Source organism: Centrocercus urophasianus, unplaced genomic scaffold, assembly GCF_019232065.1.
Source record: "Centrocercus urophasianus isolate 14NV4802_14NV808 unplaced genomic scaffold, USGS_Curo_1.0 seq_625, whole genome shotgun sequence".
Lineage (NCBI taxonomy): Eukaryota > Metazoa > Chordata > Aves > Galliformes > Phasianidae > Centrocercus > Centrocercus urophasianus.
Window position 1 is genome coordinate 1 of NW_024885228.1, and position 27,307 is coordinate 27,307.

The window sequence follows — 27,307 nt, forward strand, 5'->3', positions numbered from 1 at the left end:
TTGTCCCATCACCACCCACCCTCACAAACAGCCGTTCCCCTCCTGTTCATACGCTCCCTTCAGGTACTGGCAGGAGCTCCTTGCCTTGCAGCACATGAGCCCACAGCTCACTGCAGGGCTGCATTTCCCTGCCATTGCAGAGCAGGTCCCCACGGCCTCTTGCTGTGACCTCCATTCTCTGGGAGCAGCTCTGAGCCCTGCAGATCAGTGCAGCACACATCTGACAGATTTGCCCAAGAAGTGCTAACGGAGCAGCGCTTCCTTGAGCCTCAGCTCTATAATTAGCAGTGCTGTGTCAGCGTGCGTTAACGCCGCAGCGCTAATTGTGCAACTTGTTTTCCAGGAGCTGCACAGAGGGGTCATTTCGGGTGACTCTGATGGCATGCAGGGTCCCCTCGGCCACTCCAATAGGGCTTCTTCACAGTCCTATAGCTGGAGGGCTCCCTGGGGTGCAGCTGCTGAGTGGGGCGAGCAGAACAGACTCACCATCAGGGAGATGAATACACCTCGTTGCCTACTGCTCTCACTGCTTCACTCTAGCTAAAGACACCTTCCCTCCACCCAAACCTCGCCACATCAGCCCAGCATCTTCCTCTTTACTGTCCCAAAACACAGCTGAGTGGGTCAAGTTTTCACCCGAACCTCACCCTGCTGGCCCTCCTGCTCACCCAGGGGCAGCCATGGGGATGGGCCGCGGCCAGAGGGAGCTCCAGCACAGTGCCTGGGACCACTGCGACCACTCCGTCACCACATTTCACACGGAGGACCCTTCCTGGAGATGTTCAGTGATACGTGAGCTTGGTTCTCAGCTTGAAAAATGGGAAAGGTAATATTCTGCCTTTCTTGTGGATGGGTTCCCAGGGCAGATGTGGGATTTCCATTGCTGGAACAATGCTGTGAGTGGGATGGTTGTGCCACGCAAGTCGTGGTATGAAATCTCTGCCTCAGAAACCGCCTTCCATAAACATCTCTTAGACAAAGCTGCTCATCTCTTCCTCAATCTCCTTACTGCCTGCCTGCACGCTGCTCTTATCATACACAGCACAAACCTCACGTGCCCACGCTCTGCAGAAGACACACAGCTTTGTGAGCCTGGAGGAGCCAGGCAGATCCCAGCCCTAGGTTGCACCTATTGCACTGCTGTGTTTCCAGCAAAACACATTCAGTGTTTTTAGCAGAGCACTCTGGATGGCACTGTACCGTACAAGGAAAGCAAAGAGAGAACCACATGGTTCATAGGGATCGTGCAGGGGTTCCCAGCACAAGCAGTGCCAGCTCTGGGGCAGGTGGGGTTGCTCAGGGCTTTGTGTGGTCATGTCTCAAACCCCCCCAGGGATGGAGATGGCCCCATCTCTTTGAGCCACCTCTGCACTCAGCGAGAAAATGTTCCTCCTTATACCCAGCAGGGACTCCTCTTGGTCTGACTCATAGCCTCCTACAGCTTCAAAGTCCTAAAGGCCAACTTCAATCCCTCCCCAACTCAGTACTGAAGAGGAAAGGAAGAAAACAGGAGAATATGGTGCATTTTTACAGCAACACTGAAGTCCTTTGGCTTGGACACAAGGCACTCTGAGGTTACTGATGAGGCAAGCTGAGGAACAATGATGTTTCCAGCAATAAAAAGGGAATTTTCCTCTCCTGGCATTGAAGCCAGGTCTGTAGCTGCACAGAGGTGGAAGGCTTCCAGAGAGCAGGAGGCAGGCTAGCTCCTGTCAAGCCATACCCTTGGGCTAAGGAGGACCTAGAAGTGCATCTCCACTTCCTCAGGCGTGATCCAACAACCTGCTTAGTGGGCAGACATTTGGGCAGCAGCTGTGCCTGGCTCAGCTCATAATTGGTGGGGCTCCTGCCTCTGCATGGCACTTCTGGGGGTCCCCCAAAGCAGAGGGGAGACAGAGACCACAACCTGTGTGACCACTCTGCTCCCTGAGGGTGGGAGGATCGCTCAGTGTCCCAGCATGAAAGCTTTTCATTCTAAGTGGCTGTAGTCAGAAGAACAACAAAACCACATTAGATGTGTTTGGCTACTTCACACTTTTCTATTTTGGAGAAGATTTGGGATGAGGACTGATGAAACGTTTTTATTGAGTTGTGTGAAAATGGTCCCAGCAAATCTGCTGGATGGAGGAGGACCCAAATTTAGGATCGCTGCAGAGGACATTTTTGCAGGGCAGAAACACAGAAAGGAGTCAGCCCGGGTTGGTTTCACCTTCAGATGCCCCCTGGGGCGCATCAGCCTGGCTCCTGTGCTGCAGTTCCCTCCGACTGCCAATTTTTGCGGTGATGTATGACAAACATATCATCAACCAAGAGGTAAAGATGCCTCCATGCAGCCTGCTGAAAGCCACATCCAACAGCCCTGAGCAGGAGCCAATGCAGGGACACAATTCCTGGTGGCACCACTTGGGGCATAGGGACATCAGCAGCGGGCATCACCAGCAGCCAGGTGTGAAGCAGCAGAAGGTGCATCTGGGTCACGCTGAGCAACGGGGATGGCTCGACTGCCCACGTGTGTTTGGTGAATACGTGGGGAGAATTTCAACTCACAGCATATATTTAGTGAATACACAGGGGATATTTCAGCTTTTCAGAGACTCAGCATCAGCCTGGTGCTCATGGAGACCTGCTGGAGCCCCTGGCCATGGTGTTGGGCACTGCTCTGGGTGGCCCTGCTGAAGCACAGGGGGACCACATGGTCCCAGAGGTTCCTGCCCAGCTCAGCTATGAATCATAGAACCACAGAACAGCCTGGGTTGCCCACAGCGCTCCTCCAGTCCCAACCCCCTGCTGTGTGCAGGTCGCCAACCAGCAGCCCAGGCTGCCCAGAGCCACATCCAGCCTGGCCTTGAATGCCTGCAGGGATGGGGCATCCACAGCCTCCTTGGGCAACCTGTGCCAGTGCCTCACCACCCTCTGCGTGAAATCATGCTGTGACTGTGGAAAAGAAAGGCGACCATTTGTACAGGCTCTAGAAACACCCCGCAGTCCCTGCCCCAGCTGCCGGCCAGCATCTCCCACTCCAGCAGATCTCACTCATTTGAATGCTGCTGCCCTCATTTTGTTTTTTCCGCCTTCTTCTGGATTGTATCAATTAAGGAAAGGCAGGAAGCTGGGAAGGCAAAATTGGCCTTCAGAAGGAAACCATAAACCTCTAAATACCGGCATGGTGAGCGGGAAGCTTCATCCCAAAGGCTGCTCTGAGAAACGAGCCGGGATGCTGCCAGCACCAACCATCCTCAATGAATACATAGATGATGACTCCTTCATTTTCCTGTTCCAGTTGCCCTGGAAACTTCTCCCTTGTGTTATTCATAGGAGCAAAGTACATTAGGAAAGATCCCTGCGCAGAGGGCTTGGTTACGGGCGCAGCTCTGCCACAGGGAACACCAGAACCCCCAGTGCCAGCTGTCCCCACATGCAGGAGGCCAGTGTACGGGAACACAAACACTGTGCCCATGGCTGAGCAAGCAGGGCAAAGCATGTTTCACACCACATATTGACAGCTTGGCCTTGCTAAGCCCTTGTTCTCAATAGCTTCACCCCTTCAGCTCGCAGCAGGGGCAGCAGCACGCAGGTCTGAGCGCTGCCCCCAGTGCCTCCAGCCATGCACAAGGACAAGAACAGCCCGAGGCATTTTGCCTGCAGGTCACAAACCCACCCGTGCTCTACGTTCCCACCCATGGATTATTTTCTCAAAGCAGAAGAAAGCACAGAGGATGGGTGTGGGCAGCAGCCCCGTGGCTCCTCACACCTCCCACGCCTGAAGCACCAGGAAATAGCAGGGTGCAGCTGCTCTCAGAACTTTCCCCCACACACTCCCAGATACACCAAATACTTTTCATGCATATGCCTGTTTTTATACCTATATCTACGGCACAGAAATGCTTATGCACGCAGCATAAGGCTGGTTGGAGGTCACAGCTCAGAGGGAGATAGGAGGAGATGGAGCCAGGACCAGACCAACGTTCAGTGTAAGCCAAGCAGAGAGTGGTGCTGCAGGTGTGCACTGAGATGAAGACACCTGAATCCTCTCCTGGCCACCACACGGCACCAGGCTGTGCTCCATGGGACAGCAGTGCCCCAGGAGGGAGGCACAACGATTCCGGCATGTAGAGCCCATGGCTTTAGCTTGAACCTTTGTCAGCAAAGGACAAATCTTCCATTTTCCAGCCAGACCAGGCACCCACTGCAGGAACCCACTGAGGATTATCTGCAGCAGGTGGTTTGTGCTTACATAAAGCTATCAGTAAGTACGTTAATGCATGCCTTTCCCTCTGCTTGGCTGCTCCTCCCTCGCCAATGCATGCCCAAGGCGAATCAACAGCTCCAAACCTCTCCCAACATGGAATAAAACCCCTCGCCATCAGGATGGCATTCAGTTCTGCCTCTGAAATAACACTTCTAGCAATCAGGCATACGTTGGGCACGCAGCCATGCTTACATTGCTTTGCATTGTACCGCACACGTGCTGCAACAACAGAGCCCAGTGCCTCCTCCCCATCCAAGGGCAATCATTAGGGCTGGAAAAGGCCTCTGAGATCACGAAAGCCAACCTGCCTGCGTGCCCACAGCCCTCAGTGCCACATCTCCATGGTTCTTGATCACCTCCCGAGGCGAATCCCATTCCAGCCCTCCCAGCACTTTCGCTGTTTTGTGCTGTTTCCATAGGAGACATCTCATCGATCCTGTTTTAGCCTGGAGAAGAGAAGGCTGTGGGGTGACCTCATGGTGGCCTTCAGAGCTTGAAGGGAGCAGATAAACAGGAGGGGAACGGCTGTGTGTGAGGGTGGGTGGTGATGGGACAAGGGGAATGGTTTTAAAGTGAGACAGGGGAGGTTTGGGTTGGATCTGAGGAGGAAGTTTTTCCCCAGAGGGTGGTGAGGCACTGTTCACAGGTTGCCCAAGGAGGCTGTGGATGCCCCATCCCTGCAGGCATTCAAGGCCAGGCTGGATGTGGCTCTGGGCAGCCTGGGCTGCTGGTTGGTGACCTGCACACAGCAGGGGTTGGGACTGGAGGAGTGCTGTGGGCCTTTGCAACCCAGGCCGTGCTGGGATTCTGTGATCCTTGTGCTCAGAGGTGAATCCTGCACCTACGTATGCTTCCCTAACAGCAACTTTTGATGCCAGACAGAAGGGAAGCACAGCAGAAAACACTCTGCAGCTAAGTGTACGAAGTGACAGCATTATAAAGCAGAAGCTTGTGTCCCATTAAGGCTTCCATTTGTGCAGCAGAACAACAAGGGCTGTGTCATTTGGAAGCAGCAATGGGAAGGACATCGCTAACACAAGTGCTGCAGCTCCAGGCTCCTGCTTCACAGTGAATCAGCACAGCAGCTGCAGGTTGGAGAATGAATACTTCACAGCCCCAAGTGCTCAAACGGCCTTTTGGAAAGCAAATTGGCACATTTGAAAAACAAATAGCAAAAACCCACGTGGGAAGCCTCAGCAGCCATCTGATCCATTCGCTGGGGTGGAACTGACAGGTGGCAGCATCCCCTGCTGCACAGCAGTGACTGCACCTGCTGGCTGGGATGGGACTGCAGTGCTCCCGCAGCCCTGGCGCCTCGTGGCTCCGCTCTCAGCTGAAAGCAGTCGCATTTTGACCTCAAGGTTAGCACAGCCCGAAGGAGAAGCTCCCCCAGCACTGACCCCCGTCTCCCTCTTCACCTCCCATCACAGACAGCAGTCCTGCTCCAAGCAGATCTAGACCCCTGGATCCCTTTCTGCAGGGCTGCTCTCCTGCCCCTCGGCCCCCCAGCAGAGCATGCAGTCAGGGGTGCCCCTTCCCAGGTGCACTTCTTGTGAACCTCATGCAGTTGGTGTCTGCCTGGCTTTCTAATTTGTCTGGATCTCTTGCAAGGCTTCTCCACGCTCTGAGTCAACGGCTCCTCCCAATTCAGCATCATCAGACTTGCTCAAAACACCTTCCAGTCCTACATCCAAGTCATTTAGAGAAACATAAAGGACCCTAAACCAGAGCCCTGCGGAATCCCCACTGACTGCAAAATCCTTCAGTGCCCCCAAGCAGGGTGTTAAGGAGGTTAACACTGAGTCAGGTCAAGTAACAAACACCTAGTATTTATTAATAAATTAGTACACTGGAAGGCAATTTTTCAGTTCATTCCCCTTTTCCCCACTCCCACCCCTTCCCACAAGGCAGCACACGCCACCCTCATATCATGTTGTCAATTGGAGCATAGTACAGACTGTTCATTACGGGAGCATAATAGTTGCAAATATAATCAGACAGACTTCTTACGATGCAGCTTTTTTTTTTTTTTTTTTTTTAAACTTTTAATTTTTTTCCCCTTCTTTTCTCTTTAATAAAAAGTGAAGTGTGATTTGAAGAGACTATCCAAGACCGGGCAGGGTCTTTGGAGAACCTAACCTATCGGCCACGTCTGTATAAAAAACAAGAGACACAAGTGTAAAAGCATAGCTTGGGAAGTCTTACGGCACACGGAGAGCAGAACCACCAGCGGGGTCCCCAGGTCCCAGACCTGGTGCTGCCACGACCCGCTGTCCTTTGGGGGCCAGGCAGGATGCTCCTCGCTTGGTTGGACTGTCAGGAAGGTTGGTGGAACTGAGCCTCTTCTTTCCATTCATCTGCTTCTGCTTTAGCTTATAGGAGCACAATGCGTTGTCCAGGTGAAAACCGTACAATAAATAATCGTGCTAGTAAAATCTCAGCAATGAGCATGAGCTGTGTGATAGTACATTAAAAAAAGTCAACCAGGGAGGAAGCTGAGGTGCGTTAAGGTAACCAGCAAGAATTGGCTTTGTGTGTTTCACCATTTCCCACTCCCGGTGGAAGGGAGGTAGCAGACGACGGTCATTTGGAGCAACAGCTTTGATAGAACTGGAACGGGCTACAGAGCAGCCCAGACTCAGTGCCTATAGGTGACACTGCATTCGTGGTCTTTTAGTTCACTTACTGCATTTTAAAGTGCATCAGCTGATCTGATTGGAATGGGAACAAGAGAAAGACTCCGAAGGGGGCAAAGGGTGCAAAGACTTAACTGAGAGTTAAGGTTGAGAGGTGCAGTGCTCACAAACCGCCCCCTCCAGAAACCAGGGACACCTCAGAGAAAATACTGGCCATGGATTCTACAGCAGACCTGCCTGCGCATTGTCGGTCATCTTAACGAGTGCCAAGCTAGTTCTAGCAGATATTCGGAGAGAGCGCGGTGACCAGTGCCTACAGTAAGTCAGGAAGGTGGCTATAGACAGAGTCCAGGAGAGTTTGGCTGGCTTCCTGGCTCTTGACTCCAGCGATCTCAAACAGCCTGTCCAGCTTGTCCTCCGCCTGCGGGATCTCCTCGATCACATGGAGCTCCTCGGGGTTCAGGATGTGCAGCATGTCGTCGAAGATGGGCTGCAGGTCACAAGGGTCCAAGCGCACCTGGCGCAAGACTGTGTCCTTCTTTTCTGTAGGAAGAAGGAGCAGGGGGTTAAAAAAGCCTCCTGGAAAGCCTGCACCCCATCGGAGACCTCAGCCTGACCCCCTCCCTGCTCAGGAGAGGGACGCACCAGGAAGGGAAACGAGGGAAATCACAGAATCACAGAATCACCCGGGTTGGAAGGGACTTCAAGGATCATGTAGTTCCAACCCCCCTGCCTAGCAGGGCCACCAAACACACACATTCAGATCAGGTTGCCCAGGACCCCGTCCAACCTGGCCTTGAACACGTCCAAGGACGGGGCATCCACAACCTCCCTGGGCAGCCCGTTGCAGGGCCTAACCACTCTCCTTGTAAAGAACTTCCCCCTAACATCCAACCTCAATCTTCCCTCCTTCAACTTGGATCCATTTCCCCTAGTCCTGCTGTTGTCAGCCCTTTTGAAGAGTTTACTCCCCTCGTGGGTGTAGGTTCCCTTCAGGTATTGATAGGCTGCAATGAGGTCACCCCGCAGCTTCTCATCTCCAGGCTGAACAAGCCCAACTCCCTCAGCCTGTCCTCATAGGGGAGGTGCTCCAGCCCCCTGCTCATCTCAGTCGCCCTCCTCTGGACCCTTTCCAAAATCTCAATGTCTTTCTTGTACTGAGGGCTCCACAGCTGGACACAGTACTCCAGATGGGGCCTCACAAGAGCCGAGTAGAGAGGGACGATCACCTCCCTGTCCCTGCTGACCACCCCTCTCCTGATGGAGCCCAGGATCCCATTTGCCTTTCGAGCTGCCAGAGCGCACTGCTGCCTCATGTTAAGAGCTGCAGCACGATGCATTGAGGAATGGAGACAGAGGCACCAAAGCTGGGATCCTGCTAGAGCAAACACAGCGGTAATAACTGCTGAATGGCCAGTACAGAAAGGTAAGGGGATGGTGAGGGGAGCCAAAAAGCTAAACTCTGCTATTTTGAGTTGTTCTCATTGGGTCAGCTTCACTTCTGCACCACAGCATAAATTAGTCAGGTCGCTTGAGCTCAGCGGTTCACTGTCACCAGAAGATAACGAAGATTAAATACAGCAAATTAAATGCAGGAAATTAAACGCCTTCATAAGGCGCAGTGACTAATGGTGATTTACATCTCAAGGTGCACGGTGCGGGAAGTGGGACCGAGGGTGAGAGATGAAGACAAGAATTCCAAAACGGCATTTTTCTGTTCTCATCTCACGCAATAACCCATCCCCAAGGACCGAAAGCCAGGAGGTCCCACAGACATCCAAGGACGTTGCACTTCTGACATCACCTCAAAGAGTTAAAACCCTTTAAAGGCGTTTTCCCTTGGAAGGCCTCTCTAAGGATACTCCCGGTCTTGACTCAGCGTGTGATAAACATATCCTGGAAAGCTGGTTTCCCCCAGTTATTTGCTTTAATGGCATCACACCCTCAGTGCTCGCTGGCCAGCTGTGTGTGCTGATGGCAGGGCTGTGCCGTGGCTGCACTCTGGGTACTGCTGCAGCCCTGCCGCTGCCTCCCCACCCCTCTGGGTGATTTTGGTACCTTTGGTAATAAAGGAGCCGGTCCGGCTGAGCGCTGAGGAGCCGCTGGAGGTGGAGTCGCACCGCAGGAGGGGCTCCGACTCGTCCACAAAGAAGCATTTCTTCTCTGAAGGAGAGGGCTCCACCGTGAGGACGGCCGCATCGGGAGGTTTAGTGCTGGGGGCGGGCACCGGGCTGAGCGGGCTGGGGCTCACAGGCAGTGCCAGTTTGTCACCTTCCAGCTGCAAGGGGAGCGGAGGAAAAGTCAAGTGGTGAGGATGCTACGTGCTGAGCTGGTGCTCCAAACACCTGCATCCCAAAGGGATTTCACGGCAGCTTTCAGCCCACCCCTAGAAAAAGCTATGAGAGCCCACGCCTGGGAGAGCCCTCTGTGTTCAGCGAGCTCCATTAGGGACCTGCCACCCCAGAGGTGACTTGTGGCATTTGGCATACAGCACATAGCACACGGGGGGCAGAGCAGCCTGCATTCCCAGCAAGAGCAACCACAGCACTGGGGTGGCATGCACAGACAGCCTGCCCAGTTACCATCACTTTAACTTGCTTCTCATTCTCCTGCTCAGGGAAGGGGTTACTAAAGCCCAAAGCAGAGCTCTCGGAAGCTAAGCTTCTCAAGCAGGTTGTCCCCCACCCAAAACTACTCCACAACTCTCATTCCCTAAAAACAAGGCACAGCCTGGCTCCGTGCTTTCAACCAAGAGCTGCTCCACCCACCTGGTGCCATCCCCAGACAATGCTCATTGACATGATATTAATGCCAAAGCACTTCTGGTGGCCTCAGACTCTGGTTCCTCATGCATCATTGGGATTTCAGCTGTTGGGACACAATGTTCCTGATTTATATTCCCCCCCCCCCACCTCCCTCGCTGGGATGCTGAGCCACATTCCAAGTTAATAATTTGTTTGCCCTGTCTGGCCCTTGCACTCGTGAGCACCCCATTAATGTGTTATAGAGAAATCCATCCTGCCTGACTCTCCTTAGAGTGCAGGAGCCAGGGTTGACCACAACAGCATCTCAGCACCTTCAGTTCTCACTCATGCCCCAAACCAGGAGACTGCATTCAGCTCCATGGCCACAAAGGCATGGAGAGGCAGAAGTGCCACTCTGGGAAGCAGCATCACATCAGTGGAGATCTGAACCCTCCAACTCCGCATCTTACTTCCTGTGCATCAACAGCCAACACTTTGTGGCCCCCTGGTGTCTCAGCATCCTCTTGGGGTGGGGACCTCAAGCAATGTCTGTTCCCCGCAGACAGGAAAAGCTCAGCACAGCATTCCCACATCCCTGGCCAGCACTACGCCTTTCTGCAGGTGACCAGGCTGCTCTGAGGACTGCAGACTATTTAACTTCAACCCAGACTCCACATCCTTGCTCCACTCACATCCTCTCATGGGCAACCACCGTCCCCAAATTCATCTCACAGCCCTGTTCCCTCCTCCTGCAGAAGGAGCACCTGGCCACTCCTGCCCATCTGCGCTTCCATTCGATGCCAGGAATTACAAAGCAAGGTGTGGGTGAGGGATGAGCTGCTGAGCAACCTCCATGCAGGGGAGGCACAGCCCCAGTGGCACAGACATGGCTGTACCCACGCACTCCTTGTCTGCATCGAGGAATTCACCACCCACATTCATGTCTGCTGAGAGCCTGTTCACATCAAATTCACATTTCAGCCTGTTTGTGGAGGAATAAAAGGGTTGTGTTTCAGTGGGGCTTTTTTTCCCCTCCTTTCCCCCCCCATTGAAAATAAACAGGGAGGAATTGTTCTGGCTCAGCACATTATGCAATAGGCAAGTTATAAATAAATGTCAGCTTCAATTTTTAATTAAAAGAATCAGCATTCTCCTCTCCAGCTCCCTCCCTGACGCAGCGCATCGGTGAGCTGCAGCCATTACTGGGGAGAGCACACTGCCCTGGCTGCTCTCCAAGCTGCAATATGCTCCCGTTTCCCCTAAAAACAAACAGCCTGCAGAGGTTTGTTTCTCCCCTCTGCAATTTCATTTAACACCCAGCTGGAAAGCCAAGTCCCCATCTCTGAAACGGAGCTGACCCTTCCACACCCCAAAACAGAGGGCATGGGGAAACCGCCAACGCCAGCCTGCCTTCCCAGCAGAGGGGAAAACACTTCCCAGAAGCGTGCGAGTTATTTGGAGTTTAATTAAACAGCTGCTAAAGCATGCTAGAAAAGCACCCGGGGTTATTTGTCTGGAGGCGTCCTCGGAGCCCGGAGCCTTCCAAATAGCTGAGCCCCGGTGAGCTTATTAGGCAAAGCAAACAGGATGCTGGGATGTGTTAATGTTTAAACCGCAGGAAGAAAGCAAGTGGGAATGAAGGCTTTGAAAGGGCAGGGAAAGTAAGAAGTTGCTCTGAGGTGAAGCCCGTGGAACAGGCATACAAACAACCATTCACAGCCCGTGAGTCATCTGCCCGAAACCAGCTCTGCAATCCCTATTTCAAGCGAAACCACGGCGGCCGTGCCCCTGCCCCTGGCTGCAAAAAGAATGAAATCCCTCTGCAGTGCTTCCATCCTTCCACAGCGACCACATTTCTCACCTTTCCATCATCATTCGAGCAATCCTGCGTCTGCCACTGAGGCTGCATCTGTACCTGCACACACAGAGAGGGGCTGTTAGTCCTGAGAGGCGAATGGCCACACGAGCAGCAGAGGGCTTGCAGCAGGGAGCCATGTGAGGCTCTGACACATCAGCAGCCTCCTGCAACCAAGCACAGCTCCATCCTGCTGGGATGCTCTGCTCGTTTTTGATCTTCTGTTAAGCACTGCACTGCAGCAGGAAGCTTGCCACAGCTGTGTGTGCCTTTATTTCACCACACTGCAATACAAGATTAACTGGGACGAACTGCAGCCGCGCTGCTCACATCAGGGAGGACTGGGCATAGGCATTAAGAATTGTACCATAGAATTACAGAATGGCCTGGGTTGAAAAGGCCCACAGTTCCAACCCCCTGCTGTGTGCAGGTCACCAACCAGCAGCCCAGGCTGCCCAGAGCCACATCCAGCCTGGCCTTGAATGCCTGCAGGGATGGGGCATCCACAGCCTCCTTGGGCAACCTGTGAACAGTGTGACATCACCCTCCGAGGGAAAAGACAAAGTCTCAGAGGTGACACTTCCCAGCAACCCCCCCGCTGCAACCAGCTGGTCATCAAAGCCACTGCAACAAAAAGTGCCAGCCTGAGCACAGACAGATCTCCAACTGGGACTGCATCAGTTCAGAACAACCCTTGCAGGTCATTTATCAACCTGCTGAATCGACGTTCAAAAGAAATGCTGAGGAGGAGGGATGCTCTTGTTCTTGCTTGTTCCAGGCAACTTCTGCAGGGCTCATGATCGCCATCTCTGAGTGACAGCAGCCTCAGGAGATGAGTGTACTCAACCATGGGAGGACCAAGCCTCCAATGCTGCTGGAGCTGCTCCTGCCCAGCAAAGCCCCCAAAATCTCCAGAGTTCGCTGCTGGGTCAGCCTGACTCTGGGCACAGAGCCTGCAGCAGCAGCTGGGGTCAGGTCGGGTTTTTCCTGCCCAATGCAAACACAGATGAAACAGATGCTATTTTTGTGAGAGAAAACTCACAAGGGGCTGCAGTGGGAGGAGAAACCTCCACAGAGGGACGTGCTGGGGTGAGCAGGTCGGGTGGCTGTTGGTCATCCTGAATGGGATAAATTTAGTGCTGAGGTCACCGATTCCCAGATCCCCAGCTGAAAGTTGACACGGGCAGACAGGAGCCCTGTGTCCAGGTTTGTTACAGCTCCACGTGGTGCTCGGGGGGGGTTGGGAGGAGACGTGGCGGCGTGCAGGAGCACTGTGCTGGTGGTGCTGTGGCGTGGGAGATGCTCTCCCTGTGGCACATAGGGGAGATCTGTTCAGATTAACAGCTCTGTGCTCTTCCAGCACTGGAGATTTTCCCATTAAGCGAGGCTGTCATGTCCCATCAGCTCTCTGGGGGGACAGGGTGGGATTAGCAGTGACAGCAGGGGCGACGGGCTGGCTGAACTTAAGGGGATGCGCCGAGGGTGACGAGCAGTGTCATGGAAAGCCCTCAGACCCACACTCACAGAACATCCCGAGCAGGAAAGAAGCCCAAGGGATCCCCGGCCCACCCAAGACAGCACCCCAGACCTCACCCTATGGCAGAGCAGAGTCGGTTCCTTGAGAACCAACCCATGGTTTAGTGCAGACCCATCAGAAACCAGCAACACCCGCTGCCACAGCAAACCCACCCTGCCCTACTCCTCCCAGCGCCCGGCCGCTCCGTGCCACAGCTCTGTACCGCAGCTCTGGGCCAAGTCGTTGGCCCCGGCCCAGTTCTGCTGTGACAAAGAGGAAACAAAGCAAATCTGTGGGAGCCGGAACCGCCCCAAGCTAGGGCTGGAAGCAAACACTGCTGTGCCAGCATCCTGGCCCCAAGGCTCTGACCTGTGAAAAGGGAAAAGAAGGCACTAAGCAGCACTGCCATCGCCTCAGCTGAGGCTTGCGCATCCTCTTCTCCCCCAGCAGCCCCAAGAACTGCATGGCTTAAAACTCCATATATCCCCGATACCGGGCTTTTCCTCTGCTCTATCTGCTGATTCACAGGATTATCTGCAAGATGAAATTAGCCACAGACCTAAATCTCACTGGGATCAGGGCTGCAGCCTTCCTCTCCGCTGTTAATTTATTTCTTTTGCTGCCTAACATCTCAAGCAAGGCTGCTTCCCTCCAGCAGCTCCCCAGAACGCTTCAGCTGAGAACAGAAAAGTTATAAACACAAAGATAAGGGATCAGAGCAGAGCTTGCAGTAGCAAACACAGCACAGCTCATGGATGCTGCTCAGGAGCTACCTGCAAACGTTCTTAACCCCCTGAAAATCCCACTCTGCATCTGTGCCACGTGAAACTTTTCCCTTTTTACCCTCAAAACTGCAATTTGCTGGGACCTGCAGTGAATTCTCCTCCTTCCCCCCATTCCCCCTCGCAGCCACATGCCTGCCTCAGCAAGCATGCTCCAAGGGGAGAGGTTTTGCAAAGCCTTCCACAAGAGCTGGAAGAGAAAATGTCCATTGTGAGCACTGAACAGGAGCTCAACGTGTCTCAAACATCTTCCCCCACAGCCGCCCTGCTCTTCCTATTTTCTGGATCAGCAAATGCTGCAGAAACTTGCAGAGTGATTCAGAGGGCTAATCCAGTTTTAACCTAAATTCATGCAGCATGGTGTAAAACCAGCATAATCTTTTGTAGCTAAAAAAGCCGTCAAGCAATCAGCAGAGCTCTTCTTTCGCAAAAGGAAAACCTTCCTGTCACATACCATAATGCTCCAGAGGTTTGTATTAATTTGCTTTCCCTGCGTTATCAGCGGTTGTAAATATTTATACGTCAGAGCCCCGAGGCTCTCATGGGCATGGAGAACTGCTAGAGAGCAGCTCTGCCTCTGCAGATTGCACAGACTGGAGCTGGAAGCTAGATAGAGGGTCTGGGGCAATGATGTAATAAAGAATGGAATGGCAAGGGGCGACTGGGTTCAGGGTACTGATTTGCCATCCAGGAGCTGTGTTATCAGGTACCAGTTGGGGGTGTTGGTGCTTTCTTCTTGTCCTTGCCCTGCTATAGCTGTTCTCCACAAGGAATGGGAATTTCCCATCATTTTCTCATACCAGCACACTCCTTGGTTCGTGTTGCTGGCATCGACCCATTAGCTGCCATATGCATTTATTTGCATTGCTTATGAGAGCCCTTGCTCCCCTCCACAACACAACCCTACCAGCTCTTTTTATGCCTGTGCTTTTGGCAGGACCGCTTCAGCTCGGCTCACTGCCGCAGGGATGCAATGCAGCACCGACTCCTGCCACGACTCCTTCAGATCAAACCAGTTGGGTACGGAGAGAAACCGCCCCGACCCGGGCTGCGTTTGGACAGACAAGAGCCAAACAGATTAGCGCTAATTAAAGGCTTTCAAACCAGAGCAATTAAAATCAAACCCAAACAAAACCTCAACGTCTGCTGCCGGTGTTTAGCAATAAGCTGCCCCGGTTGGGACCGCCACGATGCAGCGTGAGGCCGCAGGGCTTCGGGCTCCCTTGCACAACACGCTTCCCATGGCTTTCTGCCTCCCTCCTGTGTCTCACAGCAATGGAACAGCCCCGAGGGCCTTCAACACCCAAACTGCAGAATCTGACTGAAGGAAACAGGCTACAGCAGGCGATACCTTGCAGGATCTGATCCCCGAGGTGCTCCAGCATCCCACACCCTGCTGCAGTGCAGTCCGGTGCCTTTGGGATCAAGCATGTGGATGGTGGATCATTATAGACTCATCCAAAGAAGTCCCAGCAGATAGATGGGAGGAGAACGTGGCCTGAGTGTATGAATTTAAAAAAGCAGAAAAAAATCCCACTTTCTGTGTAGGCACTACAGGCAAAGCAGAGAATGTGCTTGTTTTCCTCTCAGAAAGAAGCTGAAGATCTTTTGTCTACTGAGATTCTTTAAAAAAGGAAACTGAGCACTTGAGATATCTCAAATCCTAACAGACAGAAAGCTGCTCACCAGCACATTTCCTAGGGGCTCTGCAGCATTTCCCATACAATTATTTGCTGTTCCCACCTGCTGTCACTGCAGCCATTCAGTAAGGTTTTCCCCTAGGAGGCCGACTGTCTTCTCAGCCCAAGTCTCCAATCACAGAATCATTAAGGTTAGAAAAGACCACCAAGATCACCTATTTCATCTGTCAACCCATTAGCACTATGTCCACTAAACCAGGCGCCCTGCTGAACAGCCACAAGGCCCAAAAATCCTAATACAAGTATCCACAAGATTTGGGTTTGCTTATTCCCAGAAACATCAGCTCACGGGGCTTTCAGATCGCAGGACACTTGTCTAAGCAAGCTGCTCAGCCATCAGAAGTCTCAGCAGGATACCTCATAAACCCAGCTGCCAGAATCGCCAGCCTGATTTTGTCACTGTTTGAGAACGAGCACCTGATCATCCTGGCTGGAGCAGAGCAGTGTTCAGGAGCACTGAACACTGCACAATCTAGGTCTGCTAATCTGCTCATTAGACGCTGTGCTAACAAACCAACCCCACACTTTATCTGATGTCCTAGCCCAGCACTTTACTGTAATACCCAAAACAGTAACCAGGAGAACTGAGTTTACTACCTGCTTGAGGAGACCGAAAGGACGACGTGTCCTCCTGGCACACTGCCTGGGCTGGGAACTTGACCCACACGTACTAGAGACTTCCAGGACTCAAATTTTCTCTACCTTGTCTCCTGACTACGATTTTGTCACAGGCTTGCATTTTTATATTCAAAAAACAAACAAAAACCCTACACTAACAAGGAAATGGAGGAAGTGACATACTGCTTAATTACCAAGAGTGGAGCGGAGCAAGCTATAAAGCACTTGGCTGCTGAACTCAACACAAGCTGAGGACCTTACTAACACAGAATCTGTGATTTTGTACTGGGGTTAAAAAAACAATAAAACAGAAAGCCATGCAGGGTTATACGGCACTGCAAAATAGAGTCCTGCTCAGAGGAGGCAATTTGGGAAGGCCTTGTGCCAGTGAACGGTTTGGGAACCCCCTGCTCCACACTGGCAAGAAGTGTTTCAACAACTGCTTTGAGGGAAGGAACCCTGCACTGACCTTCCCACCTGAATCTATGTGCAGTCCCAGTGGCTTCCACATTGAGAAGAATCTCCACTCACCACATTTAGCAACTTTTCCAGAAGGCCACTACAGAATGAGTCCCCCAGAATAAAGCACATCAACATCTAAAGTAAGAGGTGGCAAAAAAAATCTGAAAAGGTCACCAAGGCTGGCAGCTGATCTGTGCTCCCAAAAACTTACCCCCAGCCAAGACTCTGCCATAGGATACTCTGCAGCAATTATTTTCCAAAAATAAGGGAAAGACTGTTATAAAGCCAGAGCTGCTGCAGTTCTGGAAGAATGGTACACACAGACCCTTCCCACTGCATAGGGCAAGACACTGCACATGGCCTTCCAGTGCTTGAAGGGAGCAGATAAACAGGAGGGGGAACGGCTGTTTGTGAGGGTGGGTGGTGATGGGACAAGGGGAATGGTTTTAAAGTGAGACAGGGGAGGTTTGGGTTGGATGTGAGGAGGAAGTTTTTCATGCAGAGGGTGGTGAGGCACTGGCACAGGTTGCCCAAGGAGGCTGTGGATGCCCCATCCCTGCAGGCATTCAAGGCCAGGCTGGATGTGGCTCTGGGCAGCCTGGGCTGCTGGTTGGCGACCTGCACACAGCAGGGGTTGGAGCTGGAGGAGCGCTGTGGGCCTTTGCAACCATTCTGTGGTTCTACACACACCCAGGCTGCCCTCAACAAAGCAAGGCAATGGACGAGGCAGGCCAGCACCGCGCGCAGCCTTACCGCCGTGGTGTCCTCCATCAGGCCGCGGATCTTCTCCACCACATCGTTACGGCGGTGCTGCCGCAGCGCACTGATGAGCTGGGCCAGGCTGGCCTCAGGCCCGCGGATGGTCCAGTGCTGCAGTGCAGCGTAGGCCCGCTCGTGGTCGGCCGCGTAGCCGTTGGAGAAGGCGGCCACCTCGCGTTCGCTGGCGTTGCACAGGAACTGGTAGATGTCCTTCCACTGGCTCCCCACCTGGGCCGCCACCAGCTTCAGGATGTCGATGCCTGCGGGGCAGAAGAGCCACAGGTGAGGCGTGGTGAGACTCGCCGCCTCCTGGAAACGCAAACCAAACCTGCAGCCAAGCTTTTCTCATTCTCAAATGGACAAGTTTTGCTTTTGTTTTGCTTTTTAAGACTTGACCAAAAGGGAACAGCTTATGAGTCCAGGCCACAGCTTTGCAGATAAAAGCACCCATCATACAATCATCACAGAATGGCTTAGGTTGGAGGGGGCCTCAAGGATCACGAAGCTCCAACCCCCCTGTACCATGCAGGGCCACCAACCTCCCCATTTCACAGCAGCCCAGGCTGCCCAGGGCCCCATCCAACCTGGCCTTGAACACCTCCAGGGATGGACGGGGCATCACTTTAGGTACTGCAGGCTGCACTGAGGTCAAAATCCATGATGTGTTCAACACCGTTAACCCTTGTATGCACATAAAGTGTGGCAAATCCATCAGCTGGTCCAATGGAGGCACATGCACTGTAAAATGAAAAGTGCAGTGACTGCTGCCTACAAGCTCTGAGCACAGAAAGCCCTGATGTTCAGCCACTGCTGCCGTACTGCTGTGGGCTCACCCTCACACCTGCATCACAGCTCCAGCTTTGAATGGAAGCTGGATTTCGAGATGAGTCACTGAAGCTCCTCTATCAAGATGAATGGTGCTTTCATAACACAGCACCTGCAGCACCTACAGCCGTATTTAGAACAATTTTCCAGGCAGATTGGTGGCATCAAGGAAATGTTGCAAGAACGGAAGATTTGCTATGGGATTTAAACTGTAGAATTATCTAGATTGGAGAAGACCTAAAGAAGACCTAAAATAATCACCAGCCTAACACTACCAGGCTGGATGTGGCTCTGGGCAGCCTGGTCTGCTGGTTGGTGACCCTGCACATAGCAGGGCGCTGGAACTGGATGAGCATCATGGGCCTTTGCAACCCAGGCTGTTCTGTGATTGTAAGATATGAGTATGACTACCAAATTCCACATGTCCAGAGATGAGGACACCACCATTCCCTTGGCAGCCTGTTGCAGTGCCCAGCCACCCTTTCCATGAGGAATTTCTTCCTTGATGCAACTTGAGGCTGCTTCCTATCACTTGTATCTGAGAAGAAAGACCAACACCTCATTGCAACCTCCTTTCGGGTGAGGTCTCCTTTCAGCCTCTTCTCCAGACTCAACAACTCCAGTATCCTCAGCTGCCCCTCATAACTGGTGTTCCAGCCCAAGAAGAGCAAAAAGGTAGGATTTCCCCCAGAAGGCTCAAGACACTTTGTTTCAAGAGCAGGAGAATTTCGTCCCTTGAGTTTTGGAGCAATACAAATGGCATGCCTTGCATTTGCTCAGCAGTCAGAAATTATACCTTCAAATAAAGCCATACCTCTTCTATAAGAGCTCATACAGTCTGTTTCTATCCAGCTGAACACTACCCTGTTTCAAACAGCCCCACAAAGGGGAGGCTTGAAGGATCTGCAAGATGAAACTCGCGTTTTCCAAGAAGTTACCACACTCTGGGTATCCCCATGTGCCAGCATTGGTTGCATACACTACTTCTTCCATCTGTGGACACGTCTGTCAGCAAATATAGCTGCTCACAGAGGAATACTGTAGTCAGGGTCTTTCCAGCTGGTATGAAATTCAGCAACTTCTATCTAAAGCAGTTCAATCCAAATCTCCCATCAGGTCTCAGCTAAATATCCCATAGGTTGTTAGAATTACTTATGACCAAACTCCCTCTTCTCTCTATTAAAACAAGTTTATCTGTACTGCTATGTAAAGACACCAGGTCTCACTTCCGAGCTAGATAACCACACAGCATTTTCCAGCACCCACAACCCCACTGTGCTCACAGTGTCCAGAACTGGTGTTGGAACTGCTCTGCAGCTGAAACGGCACAGCACACGTGGGGTTCTGCATATCCCTGCCCTCCTCCCAGTGCAACCCCAACAACCTTCTTCCCCGACAGATATGAGCAAGACCTGTGGACAGCTTGAGGACTGCAGCCTGCTTCTCTCTCCAGCAGAGTTTGACTCCGCTCACTGCTGAAAGGAGCAGGGCAATATCTCACCAGCCATCACAGATAAGTGATGGTTTGGCTTCTGGGTAGCGTAAAACCTCAATCTTCCAGCCTAGAGCAGAGGATCTCTCCTTTTAGGGAGAGTTTTAAGGCTCTGGGTGCTGCTGCAAACGTTTTGCTAACACATTTCCTCCACTGGGACGAGGCAGAGCAGTTGACTCGATGCAATCTCTGCTACGTTCAGGGAAGTGGTGTGGCACTCACACGTTCACATCAGGGAGTTACAGGTGTGCCCCAAGAGCCCTCCTGCTCCAGCAACAATACACAGAGATTAACGACCACATTTAGAGCACGACAGCAAAGGGGCTTAAAAGCAAAGATATGCATCACTGAGCTGCCTCTTAAGCAGCTTTACACTCAAGCAGCAAGGCAAGAATTCCCCAGCTCTGTGTTTCAAAAGCAACAGCCACAGGGCCCTGTTTTAAAGGTTGGGGGGGAAGGGGAAGAAAAAAAATAGTAAGAAAAAAAAAAAAAAGGTTGGGGGGACCATCTTTGTTATTCAGAATAAACCCAGGGCGAAAGAAATATTCCCCAGCATAAAGGAACAAAAAAGGCTGCCAACACGCTATTACGCTTTATGATGGGGCTAATTATCTGAGGCACATAAAAAGAAATATGTTCCTGCCCATAAAATGTCAGCATGCAGCTGGCAGCAGGCATTCGGTCTGGTCTTGCTGCCTCTCCCATTTACTCATACAAAGCCCCAGCCATCACGTCAGCACAGGTCACCTGCGTGTGCCTCAAAGTCACCCACTCCTTGCCCTTGGAAGGCACACAAGCTGTCAGTTGGGAGCAGGAGCTGCACGCACCCCACATCACACCAGTAACCAACCAAGTGCCTTTAGGCATTACAGGTTGCTGTTTGGAAGCAGCACAATAAAACCACCTGAGTCTGAAGAAAAGAACCCAAACCCAAAGATTTAACTGGAATAAGAAGTAGGAAAAGCCCTGAAAAACTTGTGCACCAGGAGACAAACAGGAATGCTGGGAGGAACGAGCAGGGCCAGCACTGCCCTATCCAGAGGAGGGTCCGTGCAGCAAGCTGCTCAACAGAACATCATTCCTGTTTACAGCCCCTGGCAGCATGATGAGCCCACAAAGAGGGAAAAGCCCCCTACGCTCCCTGCTTCCACCTGCACACTCACTGCTGATCCATCCCCCTGTTTATAGCTGCTGCATTGGCAGCCAGTCAAAGCCTGATCTGCACCGGTTTTACACAGCGACGTGACGCTGTGCCCTCATGTCCCCAGCCAGGATTTATGACACCTCCACTGACATTTCCGACTCTGGGGTACTGGATCTCACAATTCAGTAAAGCAGCCCCACAAACTTGTTTGTATCTTCTGGCAGAAATATCCCAGGGCACCAGAACGTGCTGCAGAGCAGAGAACTTAATGGCGTGTAAGAATCTTCAGAGAACAAATGTTCCATTAAAAACGAATTTGGAAATTTCTACCTTAATATTGTAAGAACCTTCAACTCATTTTCTTGTAACTATTAAATGAATTTAAGCCCCATATGTCCACTATATCCACTACAATATTGTGCAAACAGAACCCTTAAGAGATATGGAAGACAGACGAGCACAGATTTGGCTTGAGTCTCATGGAGAACCATTTACGTCCCTTGCCCTGAAAAATAAGATTAAAACCATTACATGACAAGCTGCCGCTGCACACTGCCAAGTATTGCTCCTCGAGCCATTTACAGTAACTTAATTCACTTCTTCAAAGCTAAAATTAATGCTGATAATAAGCTTACAGACATACTATTTTCATATTTCTAGAGCCCTCACGAAGTTACCCCACGGAGCACCGACAGGGCTGGAGTGCACCACAGGGCAGGACGGTGCCCATGGGAGAGCAGCACATCTCCTGTTGCAGTGCTGTGAAACCTGCCCTCTCCTGTCCCCAGCACACGGGACTTCCCATAGGGAGCAAGGATTGAAAAACCCCAGCCTCACCCCTGGACCTTCTCCTGTCATTTGAGACTGGAGACAACGCTAGAAGCCCTTCAGGGCCCAATAATTCCAACTAAAACAGTTGAGCTTGGAAGGGATACTGCTTGAACCCACCTGTTTTGTTCTTCCTATGCAAAGGGTGCTCACAGCCACATCAGCATGACGCTGAAGATCTTCTGAGCTTGCAATTAACAGAGAACAGTTCAACAAGAGCTGTGGCCCACAGCTGAAGCTACAGCCTGCTCTGTGGTCATATCACAGGGGACTTACAGACAGTCCTGCCCAACTCCTCCTACAACCATGGCTCCTAGACAGGGAATGGGAGCAGCCTGGGAGAGCACCCACCACCCTGCTACTAATCCTGCAAGGATTCCACCTGTGGAACCATTTATTAAGCAGCTTGGCTCACCTCAAAAGAAACTGAAATTAAAGAGCAGCCCTTGCTGTGAAATCTTGCCAGCTGCTACGAGGCTGCATCCAGCAGAACTGATGTGATGTGGTATCTGAGCAATACAGGATGCCCAGGTACATCCTGGGTACTTAGGCAAGCGTGGTGGGCCACAGCATGGAAGCACCTAATATTTTAAGGTGATCATCATCCCTGAATTTCTACCTAGGTCAAAGTTTTGTGTTTAAATTCAGAGTTGAAGTTGTTTGCTAGGAAACTGGTTGTCAGTTACTGACAGTGATACTATGCAGTGCCTCTTAGGTATGGCTCAGACTTCACCAGGATCCTGCTGATCAGCTCTCAGGGCTGGTCATGAAGCTCCAGAGCAACAAGACAGAGCACAAGACCAAGGTCAATAAGCATGCAGGTAAGCACGATGTCCCAGAGTGTACACGCATGCTGGATTAGATGGGCACAAACAGGCAGACCCAGACACGTCTGCAGCCAGCTTCACAAAGAGCAGCTGGAGACAGCCTTGCTCCCAAAGGATGGCCAGACACCTGCAGAGCAGCATAGGTGAGCAGCAGCACTGAAAACATGTCCAGCTCACCTCCAAAGACACCAAGCTGGAGGGAAGGCCTCCATGGAAAGCAGAAGCACGCTGCAGTGGAACTCCACATCCTGCCTCCAGCTCACCTTCACCCAACCTTTCCTGTAATTCTGTTTCGCCCACACAAGCTGACTTCCACTTGCTTATTCTGTATGAGACACAACATCATTCCCCACGCGTTTCCATCTCCTGCCTCACCACAACACACAGGGTTTGGCTTAGCACAATCTGTTTATGAAAGTCACCAAGATGGTCATCACACAAGCACATAGGACTTTTCCATGCTTTCATAACTCTCCTGTTTTGGATAAGTTTCCCTCATCTCATATAGCTAAGCTATATGCAGGCTGGAAACAAAGACAGAGAGCTGTTGGAGAGGGTCCAGAGGAGTCACAAAGATGATCTGCAGCACCTCCACTACAAAGACAGGCTGAGGGAGCTGGGCTTGTTCAGCATGGAGAAGAGAAGCTGCGGGGTGACCTCAGTGCAGCCTGCAGTGCCTAAAGGGAGCCTGCAGACAGGAGGGGAGTCAGCTCTGTGAAAGGGGAGATGGCAGCAGGACAAGGGGAAATGGTTTGGAGTTGAGGGAGGGCAGATGGAGGTTGGATGTCAGGGGAAGTTGTGTGCTGTGAGAGTGGTGAGGTGCTGGAACAGCTGCCCAGAGAGGCTGTGATGCCCCGTCCATCCCTGGAGGTGTTCAAGGCCAGGTTGGATGGGGCCCTGGGCAGCCTGGGCTGCTGTGAAATGGGGAGGTTGGTGGCCCTGCATGGCACAGGGGGGTTGGAGCTTCGTGATCCTTGAGGTCCCTTCCAGCTCAGGCCATTCTGTGTGATTCTGTGAACTGTGTTCCCCTGTGATCCTTTAGACCAGTGCTGCTCAGGGTCAGCAGGCCATTTCTCCACTGTTGTTCTTTGATATTACTCAACAAACTCAAGCAGGGCTGCCCTGCCAGAAGGCTACACCCAAGCACCTGGCAGCATATGGAAAAGCCTAACCACAACCTAACCACAGAGAAACATCCATCCCTTCCTCTCCCCACCCTCTCGCAAACAAAAAACCATCATTATTTTCAGTTTCAGAGCTCAAGGCAAGTGTCACTTGGTATTCTTCAGAGCAGTGTCTGCTGAGAAGTTGCTGCCTCCAAGGGGAAATCTGTTGCTCAAGTCTGTACAGAACGCCAAAGTCATTCTCCTCCTGTCCCACTAATGATAAAGGAGAAAGGGGTTAACACATCAGCTTAAGTGGAAACGAGGGAAGCTGAGGAGATCTTCCATGGCCTGTAGCACGCATGAGAGTTCCAGAATTCTTGAGCCAGCCTTGCCCTCAGCCCCAGCCCTCCCCTGCCAAATTCGGCGCCGTCCCTCAGCCCCTCGCTGTTGCAGGGCAGAGCTCAGCTGCCATCAGGCCTCCCTTCAGCCTGCTCTGCTCTGGGCCCGACGGCTGAGAGCCCCACAGGCCCCCACCAGCCCAGCCCTGGTTTGAGCCGAGCTCCCAGCACCATCCTCGTGGCATAGGTGTGTTGGAAGAGGGCAATATTAATTACCGTATGCACCCAACGAGCAGATAATTACTTGATAATCAACATAACCCAGTCCCATGACAGCCCTGAAAGATCATCTCCTCCCCTCTGGCAGCTTGCTGCTGCCGGGTCTCGGCTCTGTGTAGGAAAGGCAGCCATCTCACCACCTTCTCCAGCTGCCCGTCTCTGAGCACAGGGCGGCACATGGAGTGACAAACCCTGCTTCGGGCTGGATAGATTTGAACATCTGCACAAACCCGGAGCACTGAGTAACAGAGGCGGAGGGCACAGCTGAGCACACAGGCAGGCAGGCAAACCATGGCAATGCAGCCCAACCCTCCCCTACATTCAGCCAAGCTTCATATCACCGCTAACCCGACTGTGCCTGAGCTCATCCCACCCACCTCCTCCAATATCTTACTGACTCACACAGAACACAGCCCCAGCAGCCTGTTCATACCTCCCAAAATACACTGAGAGCCTACATGTACAGCAGAGCCAGGGTGCAACACACCCAAACCCCAGCTGTCCACCACTCAACCAAACCAGGGCTTACAAAGCCCAAACCCCGATGTAAATACTTTCCCAAAATGAGAAAATTTCACCGCCTTCCCAAATAGAAGGGGAGATGCTGGAAATCCCCTCACCACAAATATATTCCAGGTCTCCGAGTGAGGTTAGAAAACATACACAAGTGCACAAGAACCTCTGTGCAGAGAGGAATAAAGGACACAGTTAAGAATGCCCATGAGCAATTGCTAGTCCTTTCCATGGAGGGCATCGCTGCTGTCAGATCCTCCCAGCAGCCACTGATTCACATCCTCAGAAAGCACCGTTTGGGCAATAAACCACTAACTGCTTTTTTTTTCTTCCTCAAACACAAAAACCAAACACACATAATAACCTTCCAGGGCAGGAAGCGGACTGCTGACAAACACTTCCCACGCGCTCTCCGGGCAGTAACTGCACCGAAGCAGTGAGGGAAGGCTCCATCAGCCACGTGTGACGTTTCAGAGCCAGGGACAAGAAGGACAGCACGAGGTACGAGCTGCAGCAGCTCCTGCACCACAGCTGCGGGCTGTGTGGAGATCACCTCTGCTGCAGCAGCTGCAGCTCCACGCTTGGTCTGCACCTCCTCCCTCAGACCTACACGAGCCACCCATCTGCACAGTAAACCCACCCTTCTCTGCTCGACCACCTGCCCAGGATGCTGCAGAGCAACCTGCCTGGGAACAGCTGCTCTTCCTTTGGTTTAAAAGAGAGCGGTCAGAGTAAGCATTCTATGTCATTATTAGATTGTAAACAGCTTTTGCAGAGTTAATCCTCATTATAACTCCCTCAGACAGGCTGGTAAACCCTTAGCAAGCACACTGCTGTGGCCAGGGTCGTATAAATATCCAGACACACACAGATACCAGCCTGGGGATTAAATTCACCTCCAGATTGTTTTTTTCCCCTCCAAGGAAGACTTGGCAAGAAGGGAAAGCCCGCCTCGTTATTTCAGGAGTTATGTGCTACAGACTTACAGAGGTGAGAAATCACAGCCTTCCTGCTGCAGAAGCTGGCGCAGGATTTTCCACAAATAAACCTTCTCAGCATGTTTTTCTGCAAGAGAAGCCAAGCTACCAAACCATCAGTGCTCAGCCCTGCCTAACAGGCAGGCACAAATTCCTTATATTCCCAATTAAATTCCTGGGTTGATTTTTCTTTTTTTTTTTTTTTTTTTTGGTGATGGCAGAGGTTGTTGGGGTTTTTTTGGAGCAGATTTCAGAGCAAATGTACCATCTTCCCAGGGCAGCCCTGCACACATTGCAAACAGATGGCTGGTGTAGCAGCCCGCATTACAAGCGATGGAGCACCAGCCTCCAGCCTGCTAATGCAGGGAGACTCAAGATGTAATAAACCACCCATGATTAGGTTTCCTTCTCTCTAAGCAGAACAGCGCTGTCTGTCTCTCTCTCTCATTTGTGTTTTCCAGAGATCCCTTTCACCACAAAGCCCTGTCAGGTCCCGAAAGGTCAATTGTGAGGCAAACCTGAGCAAAGTTGAAGACCAAGCAGTCTGAGGCACACAGCGCTTCAAACTCAACATATACCATCCCCGACCTCCCAGAGCAGAGCTCTGCACTGCAGAAAGCAGCTGGAGGTAAAGGGCTTCCTCGTTCCACTCTGAAATGGAACATCCCACCTGGGCACAGCGCCGTGCAGAGCTCCATGCATCCCAGGCAAGGAGCACAGCAGTATTCACAGCACCTGCACTGCTCAGGGCACAACCCTGCCTTATCGATAAGCTCCCTCTGTGGGCCTCATTCTGAACAAGAGGACAGGCTGACATCTGAGGACCAGATAGATATCTGCAGATTAATAATCTGCAGATCCCAGTGGAAAGACAGCTTTAAAACACCCTTTTGCCTCTCCGTTTTGGCAGACAGACAAACATTAATTCCTCATCTCATGCCTTGCCTGCCAAAGTCGTATTAGGGCTTGCACACAGGCACAGAGCTCCTTCACCCCAGGCACAGTCACAATTAATAAATTATGTTAGCAGCAGCAACAGGCACATCTGCCCTTGGGAGATGCTGCTCTACCCTGCTCACGATCCTTCAGGTCACCACAGTTGGAGCCCAATTCAACTTGTATGCCCATCTCTCTTCCCCATGCTCTGCAGACATGTAGTCAGGAGCTGATCAAAAGGAAAATAACTGCAAAACCAATCCACCAAGTGGCTTTTAGCTCATTTACCTACACAAGCACTAAGGAAAGGGCCTGAAGCGGCACTGAGCTGCAAGAAGCCACCTCATAGGTTTGTGCTTATGCTTGTGCCACTCCTGCAGCTGGGCTTACCCTTTTAGCAAGAACAGCAGTTGAAGGGTGAGAAAAAGCAGGCTTATGGAAGAACACCCATTGCTGAGTTGTTTCCATACGCTTGCTTACCATTTTAGTGGTGAATCTGTACAGATTAAGGCTGCAGGAAGGCTTTTTCAGTCAACGTGCTCTTAAAAAAACACCACCCAATTCCGATATGAAAAGCATTTTCGAAGACCGCTCACAAAAGAGCATTTGATTTCATGCAAGTACCAGCCTGTAGTGACCCAAGATGTCCCTACGTACACTGCCAACACACATTATCATATTCACATGGGGATGCTAAGGAGCTACAGCATTGGCCATGGGG

The 27,307-nt window shown here is 51.9% G+C and overlaps 1 protein-coding gene across 3 annotated transcripts in view; it reads right to left on the reverse strand.

Annotated features, from left to right (window-relative positions):
* Positions 1-6,267: 6,267 nt before the first annotated feature.
* The window catches only part of TNFRSF21 (TNF receptor superfamily member 21), a 32,521-nt gene continuing 11,481 nt past the window's right edge, over positions 6,268-27,307 (reverse strand). For 2 of the 3 annotated variants that reach the window (XM_042836690.1, XM_042836689.1), the window contains exons 4-7: positions 17,316-17,581; positions 11,491-11,544; positions 8,944-9,163; positions 6,268-7,428 (exon numbers count right to left, since the gene is read on the reverse strand). In XM_042836690.1, the coding sequence (XP_042692624.1) occupies positions 7,199-7,428; positions 8,944-9,163; positions 11,491-11,544; positions 17,316-17,581 (770 nt within the window). In that variant the 3' untranslated portion in view covers positions 6,268-7,198. The remainder of the gene's footprint in view (positions 7,429-8,943; positions 9,164-11,490; positions 11,545-17,315; positions 17,582-27,307) is intronic. The other variant, XM_042836691.1, reaches the window with a different exon arrangement.